Raw genomic sequence first — 27,859 nt, forward strand, 5'->3', positions numbered from 1 at the left:
ATTCCTAAAAAGTACATACACACCCGAAGATGTACTTCATGGTTCTATTTAGAAAAAACTTAGAATTTTCCACTCTCACTTTTATCATAACCAAATGGTACAGCCCTACAATGCATCATATTACATCATCTGTATACGATTGGCTTAAAAACCTAGCTGACATACATGTACATACAAATGTCTAGCAGAAGTTGTTAAATTGATTATTGTCCGACCATGTTCAGGAGAAGACAACTACTGTGGCAAAAGAAAAATTAGTTCTCTCTATTGTAAATTACATTGTTGTTTTATTAACACTAGGAGGTAAGACTTTAGACTTATGTAAAATAGCAAATGGACTACAAAACTGTCTTAGAGAAACAAGTACAATCAAACATGCATACGTATGGCGATATCATCGCTGTCTATTCTCCGTGTGTAGTGTACAACTTAGCTAGTGTGAACAATATTGCAAGCCTCGTATTTCTAATTTGCAGAGACAAAAAAATCTCAAATTTAGTTACTAAAAGACAAGGAAAAGGTTTAGTGTACATAGTATTTGTCTTAACTATGTTAATTCGGAAATTTGACATATTTCCAAAACAGGAACTTTAAACCTGCCATGCAGTATTTCCAGCCATTCAAAGTTTTGTAAAATTTTAAAGATTGCTTTTGCTCGTCTCTGAATATCCCTCCGAGCTAACTTTGATGGATCATAAGCAACATTATTGAAACAGATGTGTAGTGAAACATTGTCAAATACAAACAGTAGGCGTGTGAAACGTATTCTATACCGCAGAGCGCTGTATAGAAAAAACCACAGTTGCAGATAACTGTTTTTAAACTTTACAGTGGAAAGCTACCTCAGCATGGCATATAACATATAATAGGCGATGTCCTACTAGTGGGGTTGTTGCTAACAGCGCGAGCTTGGTCAAGTCGTTTCATGATAACGTGGGCGTCTTGTGTAAGGGTCTCAACAGCAGCTGAGTTGATGTTTTTTCTGAGTTGACTGTGCTGCATGAGGAGGGCATTAGCACCGGCAATGTCAGAGGCAACATCCTTTCGTTTCAACGGTCCCATCAGCTGATCAAACTGTATGAGCAGTGTCTGGGTCCTGTCCGTAAAGTCCTCGAGCATCTGCAACATCAAGAATCCAGCGATACACAGCTTACAAAAGCTCATTGCCTATCATATTTCGATCAGCATACAGTTTAGGGCACTTTCGCATTTCCCATGTGCATGAGGTACACACGTGGCATTCATATTCCAATCATGTACCCTTGACATTAGTAGAGACTGATAACATGCTCTCATAGGTTGAGTAGGCCTCGTTGACAGTGGGTAAGCATATTCTTCTTAAGGCATAGCCTAAAATCTTTATGGATAGCTAATGTTTGCGGGCTGTAACCAAAGAGTTGCACCGCAACAAATAGGTTTGTTGATTGCAAAAAATTTTATGATTGCATTCGTTTATGAACATCATCCAATCCATAGAATAATTATTGTACTGATCACCTCTCAATGAATGTAGCATGGACAGATAACTCTACGTTTATGAATACACATAAGCCTAAACAATACTCAAAGATATGTATTTCTAAATATTTTATCTCACATACCCTTCAGGGGTAAGCGCCAAGATTCACAAAACGCTGTAAATATATAAAATACACACTTCTCATCTTAATATCAACACTGGACCTTTACTATTGAGGAAAAACTTTTCGTTATAACTTGCAACTTTCTGTTGGAACATGATATAAGCTCCCTCTTATAGAAGAAATGGTCAGCACAACAGTACACTTAATACAGTTGATACCACTATAATAGACATTTTTTCGTAGCATTAGTGTACCTAATCAAAACCAGTGTAGATATTCTGCAGCCAATTAAATGTATACTGGCTCACATCTCTAAATATTTTGTAGATCATGGATATTGCTAAGTTCAAATGATTATGGCACCAAATAGACCAAATAGCAATGACAAATCAATCTTTTCGTTACCCCAACCAATTCTACCCCAACGTCCTCAACCGACCTTAAGACAACATACTCATATGTCTACCTAAATGCTTTAACTTATCGATAAAAGCCGACTAGGCAAATTTCAACTCAAACATAAGATAACTTGAAACTGATAACACAATGTCAAGAGGGATAATGTTGCGGAGCTGGTCAAGGTACAGAGCATTTAACATTCAGTTTAACCCTTATCCCGATGCTGAAACAACAAGTCTACAGGGTACTATAAAATCATCCAAGGTAGAGAAACGTCTGCAGAACTATTCCACGTACAGAAAGCACAGTTCGCTGTACATATTGACCATTTTGGAATTATAAAATGTTTAAAGTAAACAGGTTCAGTTCTCTGGCAAAATCATCACCTGGTACTGAGTAAATAAGATAGGAAGATGAACACAAACAGCCGGTAACGGGTAACAATGATGACATAACATTTCAAATTTGGCTTTGTGTATTTTTATACCGCACCATTAGCAAAGATGACCGAGAAAAACACATAACAGAAAATTGAAATGTTGTTGTAACCCTTGCTAAAAATCAAGCATGAACTTACAAATGCTCCGCAATGAAATTGTTTAACCAAACATGTTACTGACCGAGTGTCATAAACTTTCCGCAAATCCATTTTCTCTTCAATTACAATGTAATGGGGTAGTAAAAGCACTCGAATGTATTTGTACACAACTTCTCTGTATGCACTACACGCAGCTGTATCTATAGTAATACTTGCAGATGTACATTTTTATTAAATATCTGCCTACATAGATTTTCGATCTTCAACACTTTCAGACTAATTCGACTAAGCTGTCAACAATTACCTTGATATGACTTGACAGAAACCAGTCAAAATTCTTTTTGTCAAAGCCTCTAGTGCCAAAGAATAGCAACCTTATAAACGATGTATTTTTATCAATATTTAGCTAAAATACCCTTTTCAATTCAGCTGCAAATAAAATATATTTCAATTTATTTACAATATCATTCACTCAATTTTATCACGATATACCTTGAACGACTTGTGATGCCAATACTTTGACCAATATAACAATTCAGCCAATAAACGTAAAAAGCTCAACTAACAATATATCCAAGACTTTCTGATTAGAATATTTTATAAAAAATTATGTTTTATTAATTGTTATGGATGTAATCAAGGCATTTTTAGCACCTTTTTGTGGACACTTTTCTACAGATCAATTGCTATTATGGGTTCGTAATGATCAAAGAATGTCTACGAGGCGGTTATATAAACATGGCGGTCAAAAAGTTTTAAAGTATGCACTGATCTCTTGCTGACCTAGTTAACCTTCGAACATATACACTGTTGTTGACATCATAGGTTTTATGCCAAACTGTCAACTGAATGCGCTTGTTTCTGTGAATAATTCTAAAAAAAATCCGCTAACATAGGTTATCAGCACAGCAATACAAATGACCCAAAAATGATGCTATACTTATAATTGTGAATAATCTAAAAATAGGCCAAAATTACAGAAAACCATCTTCATGTGAATACCAGTCATGTTGTTGCACATCATCAGCAGTTACTATATATAACCAATATTTATATTAACTCCACACTTGTCTGCAATGCCCACTTGACATGCATATAACGCAACTAGTCTGTGAAAACTGACAACTACAAACACACTGCAAGTTTATATACCAGCTTGTTGAATTTATAAATAACTAGGGTTAGAAAATATAAGTAAACCATCTGGAATCAAACAAAGTAAACAGTTACATCAGCATAACTTGCTGTGCACAAGTTGAAGAATGCAGGGCACGCAGCAGCGACTTAAATAAAAATACCAGATGATCAATAACCCATATTTCTTCTGCTGTTTATTTTTACACAATCCTATTGGTGTGCTCTCCATCAGAGAACAGCGGTAATCATGTTAAACAAAGGTTAGATATTATCATCTTACGCAGACTAATGGATTGTTGGATGCCTTGGATGGCTCTAGAACGCTGCCTATAATCACCACCAGAAGTGCATGCCAACTCAATGCCCAATTATCGGTCTGATAATGTTTGACTTGCGGTGGCTACACCAAGATAATGAGATTTTTACTAAAAAAAATACTACGGGTACAGCCATTCCTTATCTGAGCAAAACATGAAACTTCCTCAACTGGACTGCCTTTATACTCTGTGCTAAGAAAGAAGGAAGTTTTGAGACAATGTGCAACTATCTACATGTATGTAGGAGAATAAAAAGGCAGGACATTAGCGAACTGCCAAGCATACAAAGTTGTTGAGCTGTCAGCAGCAGCCGCAGGTTACTTTAGTTTCCCTTGCTGTTAAAGCAGCTTCTATCAGCCAATCCTATTGAGTTCTGTTCCAACATTTTAAGCTCCAACTAGACGGTTAATTGACTAAATTGCAGAAAGTGACTTACGATGCGCGTTGTGAGCCAGTCCTGATGATCAAAGCGAATAGATCCATTGAGATCAGTGGCAAGTTGTGATTGGTCGATATGCTTCTGGAGACTTTCTAGCGAGATCATGACGGTCTGCAAGTTGTAAAAAAAATTATTTTTAAAACAATTAACTGACACATAAGGTCTAAAGTCTTATAGTAGTAGGAATTATGAAGATGATTTTTCAGTTTAATGAAAACAGCAGTAGTCAAACAAATCAAAGATATTCAGATGCTAAAACACCTGAATAGGTTGATTTGGTAAAAAGTTTGTTTAGAGATGAACTAGAAGTATCCCTATAATATATTCGCTGTAATCATTTTCTACTGACCTCAATAGCATGAATAGAAATCTTTCTTTGACTATATCTTACATATTGTGCATACATATATGAAATAAATGTTGAAAAAAAACACCCAAAAACTCCATACTTTTTAGTCTAATTTAACCGAAATAGTAAGAGAAATGAAGGAAATGTCGCTGAATAGCTATTTAGTTCAGGGAGACAAAAAGAACTTACTTCAAATGTATATTTAGATGAGCCGACATTAGTCTTGTGCTTCTCCCAGAACTTCTCTGGTTTGATAATAAATACCATGTGCACCACATCAGGACAGACCTCCTGGAAAATAACAAAATCCTTGATAAATCAAGTCAAGCAAGCTTTATACTTAACCTTTGCCAAGTTCTACCAACAGAGCAGTGTTATGTTTGAAAGTCTATCTTCACGTATCTACACTGTCTAAAAGTTCTACTATCAGAGCACTGTCATGTCTACATGTCTGTCTTCACGTATCTACACTGACTAAAAGTTCTACTAGCAGAGCACTGTCATGTCTCCATATCTGTCTTCACGTATCTACACTGTCTAAAAGTTCTACTATCAGAGCACTGTCATGTCTCTATATCTGTATTCACGTATCTACACTGTCTAAAAGTTCTACTAGCAGAGCACTGTCATGTCTCCATGTCTATCTTCACGTATCTACACTGTCTAAAAGTTCTACTAACAGAGCACTGTCATGTCTCCATGTCTATCTTCACGTATCTACACTGTCTAAAAGTTCTACTAACAGAGCACTGCCATGTCTCCATGTCTGTCTTCACGTATCTACACCGTCTAAAAGTTCTACTAGCAGAGCACTGTCATGTCTCCATGTCTATCTTCACGTATCTACACTGTCTAAAAGTTCTACTAACAGAGCACTGTCATGTCTCCATATTTGTCTTCACATATCTACACTGTCTAAAAGTTCTACTAACAGAGCACTGCCATGTCTCCATGTCTATCTTCACGTATCTACACTGTCTAAAGGTTCTACTAACAGAGCACTGTCATGTCTCCATGTCTGTCTTCACGTATCTACACTGTCTAAAAGTTCTACTAACAGAACACTGCCATGTTTCCATGTCTGTCTTCACGTATCTACACTGTCTAAAAGTTCTACTAACAGAACACTGCCATGTCTCCATGTCTGTCTTCACATATGTACACTGTCTAAAAGTTCTGCACAACCATGAGAATGAAAATAAAAGACAGCTTTAGAAGAAACCATGTTATCATTCGAACAATGATACTGGTACTCGTCAATCACCCCTTCTCACCTGTAAACCTTTGAGCACAGGCTTAACGTTATCCCATTTGGATCTCCGCATGTCTAGGACAACTATAAAACCCTGCTGCAGGATCTCATGGCTGCAAGAGAATAATATTAAACATGAAAAACTTGTCTTGCATCCTTTCAAAAGACTTACAGACCTAGAGCTACTGTTGATACAGGTTCTACTTACAGACCTAGAGCTACTGTTCATACAAGTTCTACTTACAGACCTAGAGCTACTGTTCATACAGGTTCTACTTACAGAATTGAAAACGTCAGACTTCTAACTGCAGCCATATCGAACAAAATGACAGCAACTGCTTCCAACAGAAGATAAAAGTGAAGTAAGAACACAACATGGAGGTGATTTAAAGCAGTCGGATGCCGCTCTAGTTTCATGTACCTAGTTATACTATAATTATATTATGAAAAAGACCATTTTTGTGCTTCTTTAGCCCAAAGCTGGGACCCCTATGCTTGCCTGACAACAGATGGTCACAGATGATCCATCAAATCTAAGCCCAACTAGAGCAAGCAAGAACAGTTTAGTTGAATTATTCATAGTAATGAACATCATCAATCTCCAAGAGAGCTCAGCCAGACGAACAAGGAGATTTCCTGCCTTGGTGTGAAACTAGCTAGAGACACGAGTGCACTAGGCTATACCCGAGCTAACTAGCCTTGCCATATTAATCCTTCATCAAATTTATTCGAAGCGGTTGACTTGCTCATAACAAATGCGAAAGGGAGACACCCGCTGACACTAACCCTGCAACATGATTATTTTGCATAACTATTATCTAGTAATGGTAATAGCTCCCATACAAGTCCGTGCATTCGATGAATAGATGAAACACACACTAGACTTCAAATATATCTTACGCAACTAGGACTACGTAGAAAGGACTAACCTTGGCACCCGAGACAGATATGTAAGTAGCCGGGTTAGTTCGTCATACTTGAGTTTGTCTGGGCTATCATGACAAGGAAATGTGAGCACAGGCCGACCTTGTCTGTCTTGACCACCTACAAAACGCCCTCAATATGAAATGGTCTTTATTGCCCTCCACAATGTAACTGCATGTTTTGGTTCAATATAAAACACTGAATATGACACTGTCCTACAACTCGCCCTTGCATATGGTATGGCTCATCTTGCCAGCATAGAAGACACACTCGTGAGCACACCAAACATTACACTACCTTTCCTGACCTACTAATAACAGCCTACAAAAATACGGATGGCTCTCTATCTGTTCTGTCCGCTGCAACACATACCAAATATAAGACATCCTTTCAATCTTCTACAATTACCAATGATACAGTTCAGTCACTGCTATTTATATGTGCAATATAATATTTTTCAGCATAAAACAAAACTGATCAAACCATAGTTTTTCAGAAAGGATTTTGAAATGTGTTGTGGAGAGTAATTGTGGCACAGCCTTGGCACTAGAAGCATAGCAATGGCAGTTACGGTTGCTACCAGTGCCTATTATATAAACTGTTCGGCAGCGCTGATATGACGACGCAGAAAATATGCCTGAAAGCAGACGGGTAACCTTGCCAGATCAATATGTATATTTACTGAGTATATATATAACACAGGCCGATATTCCTAAGATAACTGAAAAAAGTACATTGCATTTGGCATTTTATCTTTCTAATTTTGTGTTTAACTAAAATCTATGCAGCTCTAACTTATCAACAAATATTTGCAGGATCTTTTTTGTTTTCCTATTTAGCAACGATGCAAAGGTCTGCGCCATGACAGCTCTCAGATGGCAAGAACAGAGCAGGATTTTATAAAGTCGTGTATAAAAAAACTCTTCAACAGAAGCTAGTCCATGAATGTAGAATCAACTAACACCTAGACATCCCATAGAGAAGTTATATTTTTCATAGATTGTCAATACATCATATTATACCCATTTGCTCCGTTAATTGCGCCTCACATGATTTTATTATGCAGAGCAGATAGAACTTACGGTTTTCACAAGGATCTCTCAAAAGGTAGGCCTAACAACTAGCAAATTCATGTTAGTACCACTAATTGGCAATAACTTGAGCTAATATTAAACTTTAAGCAAGCCATGAGAATAAAGAAGTTATATCTTTTATAACAGTTATGTATCGCGAATCGATACACTTAAGTTTCTTATTATAGTAGTAACATAGCGTCATTACTTTTACTACAAACGAAAACTAGAATATGATAGTCAAAAAAAGGATTTTACATAAAATAAAGGGATAGGCGCGTACGACGGTCATTCAGATGAAACAGCCCGCTAGTAGTTGACAAAACTCCAGCCATCTTTCATTTTGGCATAAAAGATGACTGGAGTTCTCCAAAAAAGAATCGTCTCGCATGGAACACTCTATGGCACACGCCAATCTGGCCCGTCTAAGCATCCGAGTATGTCCAAGCAGTCGAGTAACGACCGCAATTGGCTCACAGCTCCAGCCACCATCTTCTGCTAACTTTACGCATATACTTACAAGTGGCCTTCATCAATGCATTATTGCCACTTTGCAGTTTATTGAGAGTTAAATGCAGGCAGTAAATCGATGAAAGTCTTCTATAAAATATTGCTTATGCAAATACGCTGGCCTCTAGCCTGCTCAAAGTTTACCTTGCCACACGAATGGTTCATCCCATATAAATCTCTCTTCGCTATATACTGGCGAAAACCCGCAAACATTTTCAATGCTGTTATAGCTGATCGGGCGGTGAGATTGGATCCAATTACATTACAATCAAATACCTTTGACAATAGAAATGAGGTGGTCAGGCACACATTTCAAATAGTCGATCGCCTATCAAGTATTTATTTGCGACACGATATACAAATAGGTTAAACGAGGCCACATTTGACAACTTCACCGAAACAGTAAAACTAGTCGTGACGACAATGCTCAGACTGAAATGCCTGGGCATTCATTTGTGTGAAACAACATTATATCCATTCATTTTGTCTAATAAATCGAATAGCAAATGGATAATCTACAAGGGCTTGTTGAAACAGGTGTTCAGATTTAGTAAGATTCAGTTCAGACTGACAATAACATAAAATACCATCATATCAGCCTCACTCAGTCAGGTTCTTCGCTCATCTTAAAAGATACCAATACAAGACTGCAAGGACAGAATTTTATTCATGAAAATATTGTGAAAAAACAGTTGGCTAACTTGAGTCTTAGTAAAATTTACTGCAAATCCTCGACCAATACCGAAAGAAGATGCATGGAGAGGGCATTCCTATTTAAAGTAGGTATTGCGGTTACAAGAGCGTAGGAGTGTCCATCAAAACTATCTCCCTGGAGATAAGTAGTAAGGCATTATTGAGGTATGCCAACAAGCTAGGAATAAGTCTTTACACATCATTTTCAATGATAACAGATCGTTACATTATAGAATTGGTGAAGACCTGCAGACGAATGGAGGAACAACGTTTTCAGGTTGTACCAAACGAGACTGTCATATGATAGCTGTTTAGTTAGCATATCCCGCAAATACATTGATGAAGATTTCTGACCATGGTTTTCAATGCGTGCCACAATCACTATAATAGCGACCATAACTCCTTTACAATTGTGTAAGAACGCGACTACAACCCATCTCCATACATTTATACCATGCACGCCAAGAAGGTCAACAAACAGGGCGCAAATAGAATGTCCATATTTTCAATAATCCAGTTGTCTTGTCTTCTCGCTATGGTGGCTAAAGGGCAACATTTCTGATCTGTGATGGATAATTCTGACTTGCAAAATTCCTAAATCTGTTCTTTGTTTTTAACCATAAAGGTAAGTCCTGCTAGCCTCGCTACTCTCCATATCGCACATCATGAGAATTGCTTTTAGGAGACATGAATCTAGAATATACCAACCACTACTTGCAAAAATCAGAGCATCAACTACTATTTTCTGGGCATTGTAGTTTATTCCAAATAGCTCTATCTAACACCTATTTGACAATGGACTCCCTAGATTTGCTATTCTATTTGTGGTTAGTTCTTGAAGTCAGGACATGAGCAGCAATCATCGCTACATAACAAATCCATATTGCTCGTTGAACAGTTTGTTGAATACCCATCAAAAACCATACTAGAGTTAATTTTTGAAAGAGTCAACTCGCAAAAACAATGATGCGTGTAAGATAGATTGCAACAGATAGGGTGTGGAAACCAAACCAATACGGTATGGAGACTAGAACAGACGAAAAAAGGCAGCTTCTACAGCATTACGAGCATTTCAGTATAATTAAGATATGATTTAACAGTCAACATAGACCTGAATACTAGTAAGCCCAGACTATAGACTGCACTTACCACACCAGAAGGCGATCCTCTCCTTTAGCAAATGTGCTACATCAGCAGCCTTCATCCTGTTGGTCTAGTTCAATTCTAAAATGTGCAAATGTCAGTTTTAGCTGTAGTGGGTGAGAATCAGGAATGGCTCATATGTGATCGGCATTGGAAAGATAGCTTGCCAATACTCGACTCGCAAGTTTTATATTTGAATGTCATCTTGAGAAGACAGCATATTCGCATTTAAAGACATTGCCAGACATGAGGGAAGGTAACGAATATTGGTGTCAGTGTTACCACCCATTGGAGGTGCTGGTCGACTTTATGTGAAGATCTGCAGACTTCCTAACATGCATCTGACCATGCATTAGTAAGGTGAGCTAACTTTAATAAAACAAGAATCATATATATATTATTTGATTGTAAAACTTTGCTTTACAATTTTCTGTATGCTATGATTTATGTGTTATTTCCAGCTATTGTACGATGTTATCAAGAAGCTACATGATTATTCTACTATGTTACATGTTAGAATGTTACAATAAAAAATACTTTTATGTCTCTCCCGGGTGAAAGGCCTTGGAGTCAAGGGCAGAGCAGGCCTTTCTTTGTTTCTCCAGGCCTGCCTACTGTACTGACTCCTTCAAACAGAATGTGCAATAGTTAAAAGGTGACTTGGTGTTCTTTGGTGCCCCAGTCCCTTTAATGGAACACATTCTTTGGTGCCCCAGTCCCTTTAATGGAACACATTCTTTTGCTACGTTGAAAACAGACTCCAGTCTCTGAGTGTGTACATATTAAATTGCCCGAGTTTCATCTTCTTCATGGTCTCACTACTTCACAATGATTTGCTATAGCCTGCACTTTTTAGTTGCAAATTGGAAAGGCAATGATATCCGCAGGAATATTAATGTTATATTTCTCATAAACAATTTTATACTTGACATTTTTGTCATTAACGCTGCGTTATACACAAGTCAATACAGTCAAAAAAGTTTCTGATTGGAATAATTTCATCCAGTATTCTATTCATCCATGAGTGAAATGTTCTGTGAATGTCAACAACTACAACACGTTGAGATTCTATGTAACTAAAATTATGTTATTAGCCTACATATTGAATGAAACGTTTGTTTTGCACTGAAAAGAAGCTAAGACTGACCAAAAATCTCAAACTGTATTGGCATGGTTGAAAAACTAGCTAGTTACAGGCACTATGAACTCAAGATGAATAAATGCGGAAACAGCCAATTCGAAACTGTATTGAAGGTGCTAGTTTGCCAAAACAAAGTGTCACAACTTGTAGGGGTATTACATCACTTAGTTTCACAACTAAAATTCTCACACCTGCCACACGCTACACAGTCAACATTGACATTAATACTTTCTAATCCATTCTAGCTCTCGTCTTGCCATTCTTTAGCGGATATGCAAAGTGTAAAATAGTAGACCCAATCTTTAGTTATATTATTAATGCTAGCCTACTAACTGTAGTCTAGCTGTAAAACTAAACAAAATGGTCGGTAGATACTTTGCCTTCCAGCGACAGAGACAAAGGCAAGGGCTCTAACAATCGTGAATCGATCTTCCAGCAAAAACGGAGCTGCGAAATCGATGATTATTAGCTTAATCCAGTATGGTCAATAACTACTACAGCATCTCATAGTAGGGAATAAATGCTGAAGTGTAATGTGTCATTGCTCGAGAGTGCGGAGGAATAAGTGAGGACCAATAAGGCAAGTGTGTAGGTGAAATGCTGGAGGGAAAGCAGGAATAACAGGACTGGATAGCCTTCATTTGATAGTGTTAGATAACCGGCTTAGAACCAATGACAAACTTTGACATAATTGCCCATAAGTAGAAGATAAACGCCTAAACTGGAAATAATCTATTGTCTACCATCATGGCAGCTATCTTTCAATAGAAAGAACTGAGGACTGTTTCAGCAACTGTCCGACTGTACAACCAGCTCAATGCAGCAACTATCAGCAGATTTTACTACAAACTGCAAAAACTACAAAAATGCAAATGGAGATTAGATAATAATTATATGAAAATTCTTTTCTCAGGTGAATCACTCAGCAATAAACAGCCAATGAAACTAAGACTAGCATTTTACAATACTGTTTCTTCAAAGCTCCTTTTTTTACAAATTATAACTACTAATATAGCAAATACTTGTTTATCCCTTGACTACTTGGCTGACCAAAACAACCAGTCCATCCCCTTTGGTATTGCAAGACACTTGATGCAACTGCTGTTAGCTTTATTGATGAAAATTTAACTGGAAGTTACTGGTAAATCATATGAATCCATTACTACCTAAGCTCAAACACCAACTCACCCCTGATTAAGCTATATCCAGGTGTACACGTGATAGCCACATAACTAATTAATCCTCAAGTCAGCCAACTTATTCACTTTAGTTCCGCCGGCTTGAATTGGAATGATACAGCTATGCAACAACATAAGGCTCAAATACTATGAATGTTGCCCTTCGGCCAAGCATTGTCATTTACATAACTGTAAAGCAAATGTTCCATAGAAGAAATGAATCAAACGCTGACTCACAAAGCTGCGCTGAAATCAATACACAAAACATAGGCCTTAACCGAGAGGCGCAGTTAGGACGGTGTGAGTTTAAAGCGCCATCCGCTTTAGAACAAGAAGTCAAGCCTTTAATAATAAAACAATGGGCAATAATTAAGCCTATTCAACTTGTGTCCATAGACATTTAAACAATTCTAAAACCAATAGGTCTTTAATCTTGTACTGACTATAGATTCTTGCGCTATTGTAAAAAAAACCACAGTAAATAAATCTGATTGGGGCAGCTATTGTAGTGATAGAAAGGCATTAGCTATGTAATCGGTAGAGTGAAAAGGGGGCATCCAAATGGGGTCTAGATATGTAAAAACAACTTGTAAAAGGGACATCCCTGATTGACAGCTCGCAAGCACTATCTGTGAGATAATGGAAGATTGTTTCTGAACAAAACATGAAAGGCTATACAAGCTAGTTTACCAGGTGACTAGGGAAGCTAAGGCGCAGCAAGGATAGCAGAGGGAACAAACAAGTGTCTCGCAGACACGACGGCTGTTTGCAAACAACTAAAATGTGTGTGTATGTATGTATCGCACTTCATTATTCATAGGTATGTACAAAAATAGTGACCTGTATCAGCATTATGCTAGCATTCACAAACTCACAAGTTCAATGAATAGATGTCAAAATGGATCGTGAATGCCCCTTAAAAGGCGTGTATTTCGCTCTTTCAAATTATATAAACTATTTTTATCTTTTATTGATACTGATCTCAGACAATCATATTAGGAGTAGTTTACTAGTTAAGGTTTCAATGGTGGTTTTTTGAGCCAGCGTTTCAAAAATATTGGATAAAGGAAAATATACTGACTAATTCGCCATGGAGGGATATTTTTATTTGAATAATGGTGTTCAGCATTTTTAAGTAAATAGAGTATAAATTATGGATAAAATTTTTAAGTTTGCGTTGTGACACACTAAAATATTATCAAACAATGGATAAGCCTAACTAGCTTTTAAGGAAAACGAATATTTAGGTAAGAATGTAATTCACTCTCAAAACTACCACCCCAACACGACAAGAAAACTGTGACAGCTGAACAAGTCGCTTAAACCCATTATTGACTGTGAAAAACTATCTAAACTTAGCAACACCATTAAAATGACTTCATCAAAAGTTAGCAAACAAGTTTAATAAGATCTGGATAAATTCAGCCTACCGTAAAACCTCTAATTAAATTTCACCTCTATTTGACAGCCACTATAGAAGGCTTGAAAAATAGAGCACCATCTTTTAATTAAACGCCACAACCATTTGACTGCCACTGTGACATTCTTCGATTTTTACGAACTCATTAATAGAAAGTGATCAGTAGAAAATTGTCCACAAAATCATACAAATAATTACTCGGTTACATCAATAACAATTTATTCTTCCGTTGTTCCTGTTAGTATCGAAGTCCGTTTCCCAACTCCAAAGCTTTTCAGTTATTTCGTTGAAACTTTCAAAGCAACAACATAGAAGAAATTTATAACTATCAGGCTAATAGTAGTTCTTGTTTAACGCAGTCTTGATACTTTAACGTATGTGAAAAACGGTTAACATTAACGATGGTATATGATGTGGTATATGATGTGGCATATGACTAGTTTTAAGCTAAAGCTTGTGCTTAGCGCGCATGTGGCTAAATGTTGATCCGAAATGCAACGCGTAAGTTTTGCTGTGCCAAAAAATTGTTTGACGCTAATATCGACTAGTTCAACTGTAAAGAAAAAAAGTTGAGGTCAGAAGACATTGTGGAAGGTATTGAATGGCCAAAAGATGTTCGTTCTATCAAAAGTAACAATCAGAACGCAACTGGCCGAGCAAACGATGCAAATATTTTTGTTTCATAATGTTAATTTTTGTTTCTGCCTGTACTATAGGTATGATTTGTTTGTCACTTGTTCTTGAATATATACATGTATTTGTAGCCTTTGATAGACTGGTATTATATAACTTATAAATTTGCAGAATCATAGCAAATAATTTGATAGCATTCTTACGGTTATCTTAACTTGGCTTACAATGGATCGACGCTTATAACTTCTCTTCTATTGCACATCAAAATCCAGTTTTTGCTGCAAACTGTAGCACATTTCAATGAGGGCAATGAGCTTTTATGCAACATCGTTAAATATAGTTATAAAATAAAACCATGCTTTCAAAATTAGAATGAAATAAAAAATTGACATCTACAGATTGCAAAGTAGGGCACAGACTGTAATATCATTACAGGTTAATTGTAAGCAAGAGATATCAACTGGTAGAGATTTCTCGGCTTCCCAATGTATATTTATTTAGAGATCTAGGACAAGCGGGAGGTAAATTAGCAGATTTATGAAGGAGCGTGCAAAATATAGGTGATATTCGCTTCGCCCGTATAAGAATAATATTGGTCTTCCCAAAATTCTGACAAACCGTTTGAAACATACAACGCCAGCCTCTATTTGAACGCCCCTTCAATTTGACCGCCACCATAGAAGGGTTGAAAAATAGAGCACAATTGCATTCAAATAGAGGTTTTACGGTATATAATGATATGAACTTTCGACTGTTTGACACATCTATAAAAATAAGTATAAACCCCAAATAAACTATAGTTTTAACTTCATATTACACTAACCAATTTTCAAAAGACTGGTGGATGGTGATTCCAGACAGAGATGAAGAATATATGTTTAAAGGTAAAAAAATTCACATTATAGGGTTCATTTGACAGAAATAAGAAGCTGTTTAAAAAAATTAATCAACCTAATTCTGCCAGATTGGCACTAAAAATTATTTAAACTTTTACAAAACAGACTTACTGAGTTGCTTATTAAATAATATCATCCTTGTAATAACCTTTACACACTTGAAAGTGCTAGTTTTTACGTATAATACATTTTATCAGGCGTTTTAATAAACTAAATCTCATTTTGACGATGTACGTATATAATAGCACAGTGCCATTTTGCATCTTGATCATTAAGCAGTGAATATCCTACAGTGTGATGTGTTAAACATATATCATGATAAAAAATAACAAGTCATAAAAAATCTGTCTTATTTAAATATAAGCATTTGAAACCATCAAACCTGTACATACAAATTACATTGTCCGTTAAAACTGCCATATTTTCAATGAAAGTACTTTCTTTAGTTCGTTCAACAACCCAAAAACCACAGATAGCCTTTTTAACAAACACTACCGATGATTACACACAGTAGCAAAACTGATTTATGTTAAATAATATAGGCTTATGTACAAAGGAATAATTAATAACACAATAATCCGTATAAAGAAGTTTTATTTGTCGCTTTATCTGACTGATATGCGAATGGTGTTATAATCTTGGCAAGTTGCGGGGGTTATAGAGATGTCCAGCTTCAGTAACTTATTTATTATTTTTACGTTCTAATTTTTATCTTGAACCTGTTAACTTATTAAGCTGAAATGGTTCATTAATGAACTTGAAGAGTTATAGGCCTATGTTGGAACACTCATATGTTAAGGCAAGCATACAGATATGCATTACTATACCTGCACTGCAGTCTTGAAAAAATTTTGTTATTCAAACAAGATGTTACAAAAATCTATTAACAAAAAACTAGGCTATATACTTTTAAACAAAAATTTAGTCACCATTTGTCAATTTTAGACTCGTGACATGACACAAATGAGGTAAATTTATATTCTTCACTGCTGCACACAAAACCGTTTCTAGACATCCTTAGACAATAAAATATCAATAAAATGCAATTCCATAGACCTGCCAACTAACTTCAAACATTAAAAACCATGTACTGCCAAGAAGAATACCGGAGCACAAAAATTCAGTGAGCATGGATGACATAAAACGTCAAAGCAATGATGCTTTTGCCTGCTGACAAAGCACTTTTACTTTAAAAAATTATTAAAGGATCATTATTACTAGCAATAATACTGCTATCCATCAGAAAATGTTAGAACATTTTCCTGGAGATAAGGCAGAGCACTAAAATGCATACTATGTGCTAAATAAACAATTTAAGTCATAAAGTAATTTAACAAGCATCAAGTAGTGGATATGTTTAATCATTCAGTGATTACAAAAAGAATGTTCTTGATGCATTCAATACTTGTTAAACCACCATCCTACATCTTTCTCCATAAAATATTGAAACACAATGAATGGCACAAGTATTGAACAGCAGCTAAAGCGTGCTGATATAAGAATACAACTGACCCTTCTTTGGCATTTTATAGAAAAATGGAAACAAAGAGACAACCTATTGTAGATCGTTAACTTCAAGGTTTTAAAAAACTATTAACGGTTATAACAAAAAAATTGGAATGCTTTTACATTTACATCTGCTAAAAGAAATTAGACTTGAAAGGAAATAGAAACAAAACATATGAAAATGTATTACAGTCATACTTTGACTTACGAGCTTAATGCGTTCCGAGACTGAGCTCGTATGTCAATTTACTCGCATGTTGGTGCAATTTATTTATATATAGAACAATTAAATATATATTGATTGGCTTCGATACTCTAAAAAAATGCAAATAAAACACTCAAAACAAGATATTGTAACAGAAAAAACATGTTGGTTATTGTCCTAACTTACCATAAGCTTTTAAAAAGCAACAAATAAAAAATAATTCAAGAAAATGTGATTAAAATGTAAAATTAACTACATACAATAGCAGCTAACGCTAGCATTTGCCAGAGAGGGAGATATCCTAGGGAGTTATAGAGAGTTATCCTTCATTACAACAGTTGACTGATAAATTTGGATTTTATCAGTGTTAAAAGACAAACTTAGAAGCAAACCTAAAAGCAAACTTTCATTTTTAACTTTACGTAATTAACATTTCTTCGGCGTTCATAAGGTAGTTGAAAGTTTCTCGCTGGTTAGCTAATTTTTCCTTTGTTTCGCTTTCACGACTAGCCGGCCGTTTTAAGATAAACCTATCTAAGGACGTTTGCCTTTGTCGCCCTTTCAACATGTTGCCATTAGGGCGAACACAGGTGTCGTCATAAATGGTTAATGTACGACCACTAGCCAACTTGAACGAATGTTTATAGTTTTGATAGATAGCACCGGCCTTTTCACATAGCATCATTCAGTTACGCTGTCACCGGCCAATTGTTGATCTTTTATCCAATGCCTGAGCAGTCTCGCCATCAGCGGTCGTGAAGATCGCTGCGCCGTTTAAAAACTATGGTTAGTCCTTTTGCGAACTAAATAAATGCCCAGAATATAATCCTTCTGTTTGATAATTGTGAACGTATTTCTGTCATATTGCTGAGCTAGCTCAATCACGCATACACACTTCGCACATTTTTCAATAATTTTCCGTTTAATAATTGTTATCATTTGCTTTTTCTTTGCATTTCATCTTTCATTTTACTGGCAAACTTTCGGTCTACGCACAGTACTGTACTTTTAATTCACATAATTCTGCACTGAAAATCGCGCACAAAAAACACGGTACTAAAGTATAACCTGAGCAGTTGAAAAATACAGAGTGATTCTGTTCTCATAAAACACCTCCGGCATACTTGGCAACTGACTCACGTGCTTGTATCTCAAACATGGCTCGTATGTTAGTGCTAAAACTTGCTTAAAAGCTGGCTCGTATCTCAAGTTTCTCGTACGTTGGAGCACTCGTAAGTTGAAGTATTACTGTACACACAAACTGTTGTCACGTACATATTGTCTCATAATTATATGATTAAACATGAAGTGATAGATTTGTTGCATTGCAAGCAAAGCCCTTGTGAGTGCCCCTTCGAGCAATATTTTTGCATTCTATTGTCAACATGACTAGTTCCTCATTTATCTGCTAAAATACTGTTCGTCAACAATTAAGTTTCAAACTTATTTGCAAGTATTACGGGCAATTTTTGAATAACTTCCAAGATATTAATTATCTCTGGCTAGAGGCACATCTTCAGTTATTTTTCCATACTATCACATATTTATATATATTAAATTGGAGTGGGTTAACGAAGCTTCCTTCGAATATATGTGTATTCCTATTTAAGCAAAAATAAAACCCTGGTTTTTTGTTGACTTCACAATATTGCTTATCAATAGAACTTTGAATTGAACTACTAAATGTTAAACGCGCTATAACACAAAAATAGGCCCAAACAGAGCAGCAAATGGCAGTTAAAAGCGATGTAGCATTTGATCTAAAACTAACCCTTCACGATTATCCATAATGAAAACTGCTAGTAGTAATTTTGTACTTATTTATTGTTCTCAACATAAAACTACTGAGACGATGTGGAACAACTTTTTGAACATAAAAAAGAAAACGTCACTCGTTATCAAAAGTTATGAGAACAGTGTAAATCCACGTTATCAGGGAAATATAAGACGAGTGTGTCTCGAATGTCTGACGAGCCAATATTAGTTAGTTGAATAATTTAAAAAATCACAAGCATCCTAACAATGCAAGTATGACTATTTAACGATGATTATATTAGCAAAAGTAACAATTACAAGCGACAGTTTCATACTCTCACCTGAGTTTGCTTGGAGTTAGCTAACTTTGTTGAAGAGAAACGTTTGTTTGAGCCTAAATAAATATTATTTAATAATATTGTGAGAATACATGCCAGTATTCGCGTGCAGCAGTTGAAATTGTAAACTCAATCACTTTATTTCAGTAAGCTCCAGTTCACAAAGCTTTTTAACCGAGGTTTTGGGGCATATCCGGTCGGTCACTCCGCAGTAAATGTTACTGAAACAAATCAACGATCGTCAGCCTATCGCAGAGGTAAATGCATACGAGTGAATGCATACGATACGAATGCATACGAGTCTTTTAACGCCAATTTAAGAATTTGCTTCGTTCCTAACCAAAATGGCTGCGTCCATGTCACCTCCTATGCAGCTACTGCCGCTAGGTATGTTCATGCATACAAGACTGTTATGTTAATGGTTATAATTTTTATGACAAACTTGGTTTTACAAAGTTTTCTAGGTTATTTTGTTTGAGTTTGACCCCAATATGGGGCCTTCTAAACGTGTAAAAAGGGTTGCAGCTTTTTATGATTTGCCGTCTAAGACTTTCATTGAGACAAAAAGGATGTCTACAAAGAGAAATAAGGAAGTAGAAAGAAAGTTTTCCTTTTTTGTCTTTATGTTCAAGTCTTTTTTTGATTTGATTTCTTTAAATATTTTATCGTTAAGTCCACTCATTAATATTTCCTTTTAACTTTTTTTTTCTTTTGTTAGTTTTTATTATTATGTTTTTATTATCTATAATTTTCTCGAATGCTCTCTTTTGCTCGGTTTTCCTCTCTTTGTATTTTTGTTTTCAAATTTATCATTTATTCCTATTTCACGCATTCTTTTCAAGAGGGGGTAATTAAGGTGCTAGGAATAAATAGTGATGCATGCTTAAAAACGCTGATCTACTTTAGAGATGAACTTCAAATGCTGGTTTGTTATAAGTATTACTTGAATCACCTGAAACATTGCGTATAAATGAACCGGTTGAAACACTCAGGTTGTTTTATAAGTTTAGGCGAAATAGAGCAATAGCATGATCAAATGTTTTCAACTTTTTACTAAGAAGCTAACTGTTCTAATTTACAATTTAGCATTAGTCGTTTTAAAAAAAACATGTACAATACATGATTTTTTAGAAAACTGTAGAAAAAGAAAATCTAAGATTTGCTGCCTATCACTAGCATGAGCTTTTGTTATTGTCACTTAACAACACTGATATAGGCCTATAGTTTTCCCGTTTTTAGATTTTCAACTCACATTGATTCATATAGTAGTTCTATGTTCTAGAATATATTGAGCTATCTTTGCCACTTTTATACAATTCATTTCTCAAAAACTTTTCTCAAGTCATACATGCAAATTTAAATCCAAATCTTTCTTCAACAAACTTGAACCATACTGAACTCCAACCATATTCATTTTTTTTAAACAATCCATTTGACTAAATCTTTTAATATTTATCTTGTTTTTGATGGTATTCCATACTAAGCTGACCTAGTAAAATATAATAGGATAATTTTTCCAAATATTGAAAAAGCACCTCAACATGAACAGCAGTAATCTTAAAAAAACAATTTATGACTTATGTCAAGTTTTACAACACTTTGTTAAATTTTCTATCAGTCAATTTACAAGAACGATGTTTTTCATTTTATTTAGTCTAAAGCTAAATTAGAATTTGTTTCTCCTGATATGCTATTTGCACAATGATAGGCCTACATTTAAAAAATGTCAACCAAGTTTTTTTCACTGTAGCAGCTTCTCTTATGTAATGCTTAGATTAAAAAATTTGGTTGTTTTCATTTGTTTAGGTTATCTGAAATGATATAATTTATAGCGTTTAAACATGTTCTCAAAAATGAAATGATCAGGTTTGAGACTTGATGATATTAGAAGTGTTCCCTCAATGGCATCCATGATTTGTAGTGTCTAAGTCATGCACAGTAGCAGGCCAATCTAGTCAGGTCAATAGTAATCTACTGGTAAAGAGTTGAAGTTATTGACAGAAAAAAATTTGCTTAAAAATGGGTACAAAAATTTCATCATCTAAATAATGTTGAGCGATCAAAGACAGAGTATTATAAAATATAGAGAAATAGTTGATATTCAAGTACTTATCATTTGGTGGAAAAACAAGCTGTCTTGACATGTAAATCTTTTATTCTATCATTTATACATGTCACTTTTTAGCAAACTGTAGGGACTCCATTCTGAATATAATATGTTATAGTTCAACACCAACTGACTCGCAAGCCTCTGCTACTGTGTCTAAATTAGAATGATTTACGAGTTGAATCAAAATCAATTGTTAAGTCAGATACGAATTCTATTTTATTGAATAGCAATGATTATCAGTGTACATCATAAACTCACATTTCGTCTATTTGGTGAATATTTAAAAAATTGAATTTCTTTTGCATTTGAGGAATATTTTTGCTGGTGGCAGTTTTATGCCAAAGAATTTGAGCAAATAACACATGTCCTGTTTCTTTTTCACACTCATGGGTTTTGAATGTAGTGGTTGTAAATGTTATTAATATTCTTTTGTTTTTTTTTGTTTTTTTCATTCATGTCGATGTTTTTGTACTAGTGTAGTGATTTAGCCTAATATGTTTTTGCAGAATTGATCGACAAATGTATTGGTTCCCGAATACATATCATAATGAGAGATGATAAAGAGGTTGTTGGCAACCTATGTGGGTTTGACGATTTCGTAAACATGGTGTTAGAAGATGTCGTAGAGTTGTAAGTGCTTGGTTAATTATCTTAGTAGAAAAACTTTTGTACAGTATATATATATTCTTGAAAATGCCTGCCTATGTAAATTAGTTCTTACCAACGGTTCAGATGACTAAGCATTCTTTATATCAATTGTTATAAAGGAATGACAACTCTTCCATATAAAATTGTTTATTTTTGAATGCGGTAAAAATTTAGCCTGTAATAGATGTACAATGGACCCTTGTTATATGACGATTTTAGTTTGTTCTAATGTTGGCATCGAAGGCAAAAATCTTGTACCGAGGAGTATAGAAACCCATAGTAAATATGCTATATGTACAATCAAAAAAGCAGAACTGAATGCAGTGCGTCCTTGGGTTACAATAACTCTTTTATACGATTGTTTCGCCCTGTGATGGAGAACACAATGATTTTGTACCCTTTCCATGCGAGATATTTTTCACTAAATGATATCAACAAAAATTTCGCTCGAAATTCAAATTTGGCTGACGGTGTGCTGAACATGTCAGAATAACAAATATGCCGGTCTGCTATTCACCGAAATCACTCGCACAACGTACGAAAGAGATACGATGCTCGACGTTATTAGTTATTGCGAAAAGAAAAGTAGAAATGGATAGGTGATAAAGTTTTAGCCGATGAAAAAGTTCAAGTTCAGTAATATACATGTAATTAAAAATACATTCTAAAACTTAGCTTTAAGTATGTGTTTAGTAAGCTAAATTCGTTTAAGTTAAACTCAATGTTTATGTTATATGTCTGCCTCAAAGGTAAGAACTCCCTACAGTATGCGCTGCACATAGTACATTGTAACGTTGCATTTTATTGCAGAGCATAACCACTAAACACACTAAAGTTACTGCAGGTAACTATAGTTACTAAGGTTAACATATTATTTTGTTACTGGTTTTTAATATGTACAGTACGCGTATAAAATTCTAATGATTTTTACCGAGGAGTGTTTGCATTAGATATTTACTTTGGGTTTCTATACCCCTTTACGTTTTCGCTTTACGATGCCAGTACTGGAACGAATTAAAATCGTATGTTGAGGGCCCATGGTATTGATTTGTTTCGGTTTATGCATCGTAAGGCGAAATTGTCATATGTTCGAGAGAATATTTTGTGGGTATTGTGTAGCGAAAAAAATTTTATATGTTGGGGCCAAGAGAAAGTTGTGTTTCACATCGTAAGACGAAAAAATCTTATAAAAGGGACATGGTAACCAGGGGTCGCACTGTACATTAGTTTGACTTAAAATTATTATTAATTGCCCCTACAAATTGTTTTAAGCATTTTTAGGTTTATTTGCTAAATACTAAAGCTTTTGTTACTCAGCTGTTTTTGTTAAAGCTTTTGTGTCTCATTCGCTTTAGCCGTTAATAGACACATACAGCTATTAGACACATGCAGCTATTATTAGACACATACAGCTATTAGACACATACAGCTATTATTAGACACATGCAGCTATTATTAGACACATACAGCTATTATTAGACATATGCAGCTATTATTAGACACATACAGCTATTATTAGACACATACAGCTACTATTAGACACATGCAGCTATTATTAGACACATGCAGCTATTATTAGACACATGCAGCTATTATTAGACACATGCAGCTATTATTAGACACATGCAGCTATTATTAGACACATGCAGCTATTATTAGACACATGCAGCTATTATTAGACACATACAGCTGCTATTAGACACATACAGCTACTATTAGACACATGCAGCTATTATTAGACACATGCAGCTATTATTAGACACATACAGCTATTATTAGCACGGTTTCAGTGCTTTACGGTTAAAAAGCTCGTTCAAAAGTAAAAGAAAATTCATTTAAAAAATTAAAACACATAAATATACATACGTAAGATACATTCACAAACATGACTTCTTTCTCACAACGAACTTAATTAATCACAAGTACTAATATTCAGACCAGATGAAGTCCAAAATATGCCCGTACTTCGTAAGTGTATTTCCTGTCTTAAAATACTAGGGTTTAAGTTGAAATATAACTAAAAGTCAATCAAAATAACTTCAATTTACTTACTTATTATACAGGAAATAAATAAAATATGTTTAGAAAGCAGTTAAGTGTTCTGTTGTTAAAAGTTGGTTCATTCAAATGCTTTAAAAATTGGTTTGTATTTCGCGGAATTTCACATAGAGCTGGTACAGCGGTTCCCATTAACCGTGTAAAGTGTTTGGTAATCATTTCCCGTGGTTACCTATATTGAGTTTTGTTCAAATAAGCTTTAATAGTACAACCACATTTATCAGGCCTATCAACAGCTGTATATATATATATATATATGCATGTACACTTTGTTGAGATCGCATTCTATTCACCTTTTCCATTGCACCACTTTTGGTATCATCAAATGCAGCAGTCTTCGCTATGATTTTATTATTCAGAATTGGACATAAGGTACAAATATGTACAAAACTATTGTAGTGAGAGCACATCAGAGGGGAGAAAAGTTACCAAACTGGATTTACTTCTGCTAAATGGCAACAACATCGCTCTGGTAAGGATACACTCGCATGTATATCTACGACTGTGAGATTTAGCTGCTTGTCGAATAGTAGTTTTAATCAGCGCTGCTAAGCCCTTCCTAGCCTGTCTTGACAAACTGTTGTTTTTGCAAAGTTGCCCCGCGTTGAGTGGGGCGAGCAAAACAACAGCTTGTCACAAGACGCACTGCACCTGATGCATCAGCTGCACTGAAAGGGAGTTGTTCTCTTCCGACTATGCGGCTTGGCTGCGATGTTGTCAGTCGCTTCATTGGTAATCATAACGGATTTCGCGCAAAAAATTATGTAGAAAAAATAAGATTACAACGTTTAACCGGAGACCAGTCTCTGCGGTAAACTTTAGTAGAACTTAAGAATAAAATAAATTAAAATTAAAGTCAATAAGCACAAATAAAACTGACTGGTACAAAAATAGAAATAAAATTGACTGAGCGCACAAATAACAACATATTTAGTTGCTGTTGTTGCCTAAGTTCTACTAAAGTTCACCGCAGAGACTGGTCTCTGGTTAAACGTTGTAATCTTATTTTTTTCTACATTAATTTTTGCGCAAAAACCGTTATAATTACCAATGGAGCAACCGACATAACATCGCAGCCAAGCCGCATAGACGGAAGAGAGCAACTCCCTTTCAGTGCAGCTCATGCATCAGGTGCAGTGCGTCTTGTGACAAGCTGTTGTTTTGCTCGCCCCGCTCAATGGGCAACAACTCCGCAAAAACAATAGTTTGTCAAGACAGGCTAAGTCTTTCCCCATCTGAAATTAGCGACCAATCTCAAAGGACATGTTTAAAAAAGCTTAACACCTTCAGTTCTAAACAGCCTTTTTAAATTACAGCCAAAGCGATTGTTTATCCAACGGTTTTCGTACAAGGCGGGTCAACTCTCAGTCATATGCGCTATCAATGTACTGAAAATCTCACTCTAACGAACTATTTCATTCAGCTATACAGAGAGTATGTTACAAGTTATTCACAATATCATGTAAATAATAACAATTGCATTATTTTTGCTGATGAAATGTTTAATGAAATATTCATTGTTTGTTTATAATTAAGACAAAGGATTATGTTAAAAAATTTTCTTTATTATCATTAGTCATTTTGAATGATAGCTACTACAGTTCCTCTCCATTCATAAGCCATCTTAATTAACCAATGAGAAATAATTTATGTCTATCTGATTTGTTGAAATGAGTGGGAGGAAGTAAACTAGCTTTGAGATATTTCTTGTTTTTGCTAATTTTAGTGTTTCAACTCTGTGTGAGAAATTTAAAAAAGTACATGTAAACATGTTTGGTTTATTTTAGATGGTTCCAGGAGGGGAAGGTCCTGAATACTGATGACTTACCATTGTAGAGTATGTATATACATAGTCTCGACAGCTGCACATCTCTGTATTTACTCTCCATTTTATAGTTTCTTTTCAAGTTGTTCTTCTTTTGTATATTGATTTGAAGCCTAATAGAGGATTTTGTACAATTTCATGTTTCTTGTGATTGTAGGCATGCCTAGTTCTTAGCAAAACCAATCGACAAGACCAATCGCATTCCAAAGGTCCTCAGCGTTGGGATTTTACTTGTGTTAAAGGCTACTTAGTGGTGTCTAGCTGTCAGACTTAACTCCTAATAATGACTTAATTAGACAGCAGTGTCTGCAATATTGCAGAATGTGAGCAAAATATTATAAGTAATGCTATATATGGAAAGATCGAGACTTTTATTTAGGAGTTATCAGACCTTTCTATTGGGAATGCGCACCACTCAGCCAGTTTGACATATACTAGCCAAGTGCCCGGCGTTGCCCGGGTAATAAAAAAGTCTTCAAACAGAACATTGATTTTCATTTAACATGTACAGTATTTACCATTCCAACTTTTAACTTCATATAACGAGAAAAATGTTTTGTTCAGTTCAAATAAATTAAGAGAAAAATAAAACAGCTGTAAAGGTGTTTAAATGTGAAATGAATAGCAAGTAATCGCTAGATAGTATGTTTTTCTGTTTCGTGTTTACAATGAAAAATGATTGGACACTGATACAATTATTACGAACCGAACAAATAAACAAAAAACCATGAATACGTTGAATTAAAGTAATGTACATATAAGTGTGTGTGTATAAGAAAGGTCACTGTTGTAAGAGAAGCTATCCATTTTAACTTTGAATACAACGATACTGGTACCTCTTGATACTGGGTATCTCGAAAATAAGATATCGACTGTTTTTGTCGGATAGCAGTAGGTAGCATGCTTGGCTGGGAATCTGAGTGCGATTCTTGTGCGGGGCAATCTTTTTTCCTAACACTCTTAGCATAGCTACTCACAGACAGACAGACAGACACGCTCTTCTTATAGTAAACATCTTATGGGCTTCACAGAAAGCACTGGATTGCTAATGCTGTTTCAGCTTCAAATAATCTCTACAATGAGCCCAAAATCAAGTGATCTTTGTCTTGGAGTTGTCTAGTTCTGTTCTTTTGAGTAGGCAACTCCATTTTTGAGTTCACATTGTTTTGGAATGAATTAGAATACAAAAAAGTATCTGTTGTAGGAAGGATCGTACGTGTAACATGCTAACTAAAAGACTTATATGAAAAAATTTGTTTTTCAACTCAAAAAACTTATAAACGAGCCATAAATAACCTTGAGAAAGTCTCTTTAATGTTAAAGGTCCAAGAGTTTTGTTGTTTAGCAGCATGCACGGTTTACTTGCACCAGTAACTTAACATAACCTTAATTGCAGTAACTTTTTTAATGAACTCAAGTTTATCATACAAGCACACAACTATCAGTAAAGGTGTGTTTGGAGGTTTCCAATTTGTAATTCAGTAATAGCTCATTTCAGGCAGACAAAAGTCTTTAGCTTTTTCTCCACATGGCTTTATCTATAGGTGCTAAACTAATTAGCAAATAGCTCATTTGATTGTACATGATATGCTCCTTGATTTCTTACAGAAGGTTCTACAAGTAGTTAGAAAAACAACCTTGACCCAGGCATTTTAAAGGCTTCAGTTTCAGTAATGACTGGCTAGAGGTGGAACGAGACAGGTTTTTTAAGTTCGAGACGAGACTCGAGACGCTGTCTTGTAAAAATTCGAGACTCGAAATACGAGACAGTAAAATAATGAGCATTTGG

General features: G+C 35.3%; 2 protein-coding genes across 2 annotated transcripts in view; one reads left to right on the forward strand and one right to left on the reverse strand.

The window, feature by feature from the left end:
* The window catches only part of LOC137394882 (triple functional domain protein-like), an 83,479-nt gene extending 63,858 nt beyond the window's left edge, over window positions 1-19,621 (reverse strand). The window contains exons 1-7 of the mRNA XM_068081655.1: window positions 19,433-19,621; window positions 10,364-10,438; window positions 6,944-7,058; window positions 6,037-6,127; window positions 4,952-5,053; window positions 4,411-4,524; window positions 882-1,119 (exon numbers count right to left, since the gene is read on the reverse strand). Of these exons, the coding sequence (XP_067937756.1) occupies window positions 882-1,119; window positions 4,411-4,524; window positions 4,952-5,053; window positions 6,037-6,127; window positions 6,944-7,058; window positions 10,364-10,418 (715 nt within the window). The 5' untranslated portion in view covers window positions 10,419-10,438; window positions 19,433-19,621. The remainder of the gene's footprint in view (window positions 1-881; window positions 1,120-4,410; window positions 4,525-4,951; window positions 5,054-6,036; window positions 6,128-6,943; window positions 7,059-10,363; window positions 10,439-19,432) is intronic.
* Window positions 19,622-19,725: 104 nt separating this feature from the next.
* Window positions 19,726-26,209, forward strand: LOC137394889 (U6 snRNA-associated Sm-like protein LSm5). Its single transcript, XM_068081667.1, has 4 exons — window positions 19,726-19,816; window positions 22,046-22,169; window positions 24,645-24,717; window positions 26,033-26,209. Exons 1-4 carry the CDS (start codon window positions 19,774-19,776, stop codon window positions 26,063-26,065), a joined length of 273 nt encoding a protein of 90 aa, XP_067937768.1. The 5' UTR covers window positions 19,726-19,773; the 3' UTR covers window positions 26,066-26,209.
* Window positions 26,210-27,859: the final 1,650 nt, after the last annotated feature.

Source organism: Watersipora subatra, chromosome 4, assembly GCF_963576615.1.
Source record: "Watersipora subatra chromosome 4, tzWatSuba1.1, whole genome shotgun sequence".
Lineage (NCBI taxonomy): Eukaryota > Metazoa > Bryozoa > Gymnolaemata > Cheilostomatida > Watersiporidae > Watersipora > Watersipora subatra.

Excerpts from the sequence above, each read along its gene's own strand:
- LOC137394889 (XM_068081667.1), top strand. The coding sequence starts at position 19,774 with ATGGCTGCGTCCATGTCACCTCCTATGCAGCTACTGCCGCTAG. Across the intron at positions 22,170-24,644 it reads TTAGAAGATGTCGTAGAGTT|TGAGAGCACATCAGAGGGGA; the intron begins GTAAGTGCTTGG and ends AAACTATTGTAG. Across the intron at positions 24,718-26,032 it reads ATGGCAACAACATCGCTCTG|ATGGTTCCAGGAGGGGAAGG; the intron begins GTAAGGATACAC and ends GGTTTATTTTAG.